Source organism: Macrobrachium rosenbergii, chromosome 54, assembly GCF_040412425.1.
Source record: "Macrobrachium rosenbergii isolate ZJJX-2024 chromosome 54, ASM4041242v1, whole genome shotgun sequence".
NCBI lineage: Eukaryota > Metazoa > Arthropoda > Malacostraca > Decapoda > Palaemonidae > Macrobrachium > Macrobrachium rosenbergii.
In genome coordinates this window covers 18,020,103-18,025,102 of record NC_089794.1, presented here as the reverse complement: position 1 = coordinate 18,025,102, position 5,000 = coordinate 18,020,103, and the positions used below count along the sequence as shown (strand labels likewise).

The window sequence follows — 5,000 nt, the reverse complement described above, 5'->3', positions numbered from 1 at the left end:
GCCGTTTCCTTTGACGATGAATGATTTTCTATGGAAATTTAAAAATAATCCTTGACAATTATTTTAAGGTAAATATAATTCCATGATTATAATGGACTGGAATTAGAGGCGATATGTTCTTATAAGTCTCAATTTATAATTGGGCTTCAACGGGACTTTTATGGTTTTTGCCACATATGTGGACTTGTAAGTCTTTGGGCGCATGATGAAAAAATACACCGGACTTGAAAAAGACCTGAAATGGACCTTAAACGGACTTGAAACGAACGGAAACCTAACTTGAAACGGACTAAAGTAGAATATGACATTAACTCATTCAATTGAAATCGATCATGGCTAGATCGGACTTGAACAAGACTTCAGACTGATTTGAATAACACTTAAAATGGACTCCAAGCCTTTTTGAATAGATCTTAGGTGCATCTATACAAAATCTGAAACGGACTTGAACCTAACTCCCAGTATGCATGAACAGGATGCGAAATTGGCTGAAACAGGACTTCAAAAGGACTTCAACAGGGCTTAAAAAAACGGACTTGACTCGGACTTACCTTCTGCCGAAGTTGCTAGGAGCGTAGCAGCCAGTAGAACACAATTGCACACGAAGGATACCCTCATTATGAGAATTATTCCTTATTTTCTTTTACCCTCTTTTTCTATTTTCCTCTTCTCTCTCTCTCTCTCTCTCTCTCTCTCCCTTTCTCTTTTTATATCTTCTCCACTTCTTCTTCAACGTTACTCGCTCCCTCTCCCTCTCTCTGTCTCTCACTCTATCTCTATCTCTATCTATATTTTCCGATTTTTCCCAATAAGACGAACAGATGAATTTGATACAGATATTTTATGCACGCTTCTTCAACAAAAAATTTCTATCTTAACTTGAAATTATTATCTTACTATCTTACCAATTCCTTCAGTTTTCGCAGTGACTTAGGACCGGCTTAGTCGAGTCGATGTTAATGGAATGATCTAAACTTGTGCCAAAAAGGAAAAAAAAACTGTCCGTATTTTCAAAAATTCTCCGAAAAAAAAATTCTGAATCTAAGGATGACTTGAGAAGGAATAGGGCCCAGGATTCGAGTTGTAGGATGCTCTTAGGACATTCTGGTCGTCTTCTTTATAGGATCCTTGAGGGTACCATCCTTATCCTTCTTCGCCCTCGGAACACCACAGGTGCGAAAATGCTCCCAAAAGTACGGTTCGCGATTGGAATATCTGTCGCGGCTGTGACCGCGATTTCGATCAAGGGAAAACGGCTCGATTCTCGGCTTCGTTTCGAAAAAAAAGTTGCTGTTTTGGACGCTTCAGATTCCTCGACTGGTGATGACTGGCATTTTGGTATATGAAGGAACTTCTGTAGCGTGTATCCTACGCGATTAAGTTAATTCAGCCGCTAAAGAAGAAGAAGATTCATTTTCAATTAGGATTCGGCTTCCATTTCTAAAGGCACACCAGTAGTTACTGTTGTTGTTTGTTGTTTTTTTCCTTCGTAATTTCTGAAATCACTGTGAAAAGGACCGCAATATCGCTACGAGATCACTTATTGCAATACTTTGGAAACGTCTTCTTCTTTCTCTCTCTCTCTCTCTCTCTCTCTCTCTATCTCTCTGGATCTGTCGCCGTCTTCTTAGCAATATCTTCCTGTTGTGTTTCTCTCTCTCTCTCTTTCTCTCTCACTCCCTCTCTTTCTCAGCCGTTAAGAACTATAGCACGTCAAAGTGTCAGATCCGCATTCGGGATAATACAGCTCCTCGCTCGCTCGCGTGCGTGCGTGTGAGAGTGAGTGAGTGTGCGTGTGAGTGAGTGTGTGTGTGAGCCTTCCTAAAACGCCTGGTAACCCGATAGCGAGCGATGCCTTACTGCTAGCGACGAGGCCCGATCCACGTGCTTTTAACGGCTCCGATTCTTGCCCACCTTACACTCTCTCTCTCTCTCTCTCTCTCTCTCTCTCTCTCTCTCTCTCTCTCTCTCTCTCACCACTCAACCCCGCGTGCGTGTGTATGTGTTTGTGTATGTGAGCTCGAGCTCTCTCTCTCTCTCAGATTCTCTCTCTCTCTCTCTCTCGCTCTCTCTGTCTCTCTCTCTCTCTCTCTCTCTCTCTCTCTCTCTCTCTCTCTCTCCGGCCCACACTACTCTAGATTATTATATGTATGTACACGGCGGAGAAGCAGCAGCAGCAGCGCCTGTTGCCATGTATCGCCGAGGGGCGGCTCCACCTTCGTGTTCTCCTCCTTCCTCCGTCAGACGCCGAAGAAGATGAGACACAGGCGAAGGCGCTGCTAGTGATGATGGCGAAAGTCCCGGCGACGCACAGCAGACACACGCAACGCACGCACCCACACGCAACGTCACAGTGGCTCTCTCTCTCTCTCTCTCTCTGGCTCTCAATGTGCGTTCCCTCAAAAGAGCGCACAAGTCCGACCGACTGTGTCGCGCCAAAATCAGCGACGACGAAACGACAAGATTCCTTGTGTGAGAGAGTCAGTCTCTCTCTCTCTCTCTCTCTCTCTCTCTCTGCTCCCCTCCCCCTCTTCGTGGCCTCCCAATGACGTCACCGATGCTCGGACCAATGGCAGCCGAGCGTGGGTGGGGTCACGAAGGTGAGTCGCCAGGTTCATTCATGAAATCGGGAGGCAGCAACCTTTTTCGGAACGAGGTCTCGGGTCTCTGCTCTGGACCCCCTCGTCCCTTCCCCCACTCTTACCCCATCCCTCCCCCTCCTCCTCCATTTCCATCTCTCTCTCTCTCTCTCTCTCTCTCTCTCTCTCTCTCTCTCTCTCTCTCTCTCTCTCTCTCTCTCATTCTTTTACTTTCCTTTTCACTCTCTTTCCTTCTCTCACCTCTTTCTTTTAATTTCCTTCTCTCTCTCTCTCTCTCTCTCTCTCTCTCTTTTACTTTCCTTCTCCCTCTCTCTCTCTCTCTCTCCTCATTTGTTTTACTCTCTCTCTCTCTCTCTCTCTCTCTCTCTCTCTCTCTCTCTCTCTCTCTCTCTCTCTTAATCCGTAGCGGCCCACCACCCACGCAGCCATATCTCGAGATATTATCGCATTGTCCGAGGGGCAGTCAAAAAGGGAAAGGAGATGAAATGGGAGCCTCCGCCTGAGTGGCATTGCGAGAATAAATAAGGCGGAAGGAAGGAAGAGCATTGGCAGAGAGAGCCGGAAACCCGAATTAATGGGAGCAGATGCAAGGATTTATTATGTGTTCGCAAACTCACACTCTCAGGGAAAGGCGCCCCAGATGGAAAATTAAGTCGATTTCGAACCGGCGGGTAGGTAGGTGGGTAGGCGGGCAGGCAGCGTGGAGTTGGGAATGATAGGAGGTTCAGATACGTAAGTAGGTAGTAAGTAGGTAGATGGATAGATAGATAGATAGAGAGATACATAGGTAGATAGACAGATCGATAGAATAATCATTAACTATGAGGCATTAGGATACATCCCAAACACACAATCTACAGTATATATATATATATATATATATATATATATATATATATATATATATATATATATATATATATATATATATATATGAGAGAGAGAGAGAGAGAGAGAGAGAGAGAGAGAGAGAGAGAGAGAGAGAGAGAGAGAGGGGGCTTTACAAAGTCAGAAATATGTAGAGTCAGAGATGTGTAAAACTAGACGAAACAAGAAGTCAGACAGACATGCGGGAAGTGAAACAGAAAACAAGAATTGATATGATAACGGAAGACTATAATGCATAACCAATCTACCTCCTGTGTCTGTTTGTACCCCCTCCATAGAACGTCTTTCGCTTTCTACGGGTATTCCTTCAGACAGTATTCCTGTCGGCCGTTACCTGAGGGAGCCACGGATCACGCGTCAGCACCTGCGAACCCACCTCTTCTTACATTTACTTTCCCGTTATCAGAAACCACAGCATTCTCCGTACACTATCAGTTTTTTGGGCTCGTCTGCCAGGCACTGGAAGTTCCTCATTTCTTCCGTGTTCCCTGCTTTCTGTAGTCTCAGATAATCACTTTTAGTTCCGTGTGAGTACAGATGGAGAGTATGCAAGGTGGCAGATTAGGAAAAGGAAGAAGCGATAAATGTGTAGTAACTGTTAAAAAGAAGGATAGATCATAATCTAAACAAACAAGGTATTTATATAGATACGAAGGGAAAGAAAGAGATTTAAGCATAGAGGGGACGTGGCTTTCGGAAAGTTAAGTAATAATAATAATAATAATAATAATAATAATAATAATAATAATAATAATAATAATAATAATATATTTCAGTTATTACCCGTATTAATAGCCATAATACACAGAGATATATCTCGTACTTTCCTCATTAAAAATTCAATTTAAAGTTTCAATAAATTAAATCAAACTTACAGTCCAGAAAAAGCTTTTATTTAGAATTGTAAAGAGCGCAATACCTATGAGACTGGCAACCTAACTCCCCTCTCTAGCCCAGGCCCGAATAAGACGAGAAAGGATAAGGGAAGAGGCGAAAAATGTATGTCAGATTATTTCTTAGACATCATTATTGGGTGCTTTTCTTTCTAGAGTTTCTTTCTCAGTTTGTGTATGTGTAAGTGTTTGTTTGTGTGTGAGTATATATAAATGTGCGTGTGTAAGTGTATGTATGTGTGTATAAGTGTATGTATGTGTGCATAAGTGCGTGTGAGTATGTATAAGTTGTGTGTTTATGTGTGTGTGTATAAGTGTGTGTGTGTGTGTGTGTCTGTGCAAATGTATGAATGGCTAATGGGAAAATATCGGTTGCTTCACAATCTCCTCATGGAAAAAGGTTGTGAGTCTAGCAGCTTCACTCCTGGTATAATAAAAACGACCATATACACGAGTGTCCAGTCATGAAAGAAAAAAGTGAGAAAACGCAGATAGAAGGTTGACAGGAACGAGTACTTTCTGTTCTTTATTGTCCTTTTTATTCTTCAACTTTGATAGAGGGAGAATCGTTTAATGGCATGAGTGCCCTAGAATTCATCAACATCATCCTCATACGAAT

The 5,000-nt window shown here is 42.8% G+C and overlaps 2 protein-coding genes across 3 annotated transcripts in view; one reads left to right on the top strand and one right to left on the bottom strand.

Moving 5' to 3' along the window:
* The window catches only part of LOC136834805 (uncharacterized), a 163,420-nt gene extending 161,553 nt beyond the window's left edge, over positions 1–1,867 (bottom strand). Inside the window, exon 1 of the mRNA XM_067097529.1 lies at positions 552–1,867. Within this exon, the coding sequence (XP_066953630.1) occupies positions 552–618 (67 nt within the window). The 5' untranslated portion in view covers positions 619–1,867. The remainder of the gene's footprint in view (positions 1–551) is intronic.
* The window catches only part of LOC136834804 (low-density lipoprotein receptor class A domain-containing protein 3-like), a 190,368-nt gene that overhangs the window by 158,568 nt on the left and 26,800 nt on the right, over positions 1–5,000 (top strand). The gene's annotated exons all lie outside the window — the stretch shown is intronic.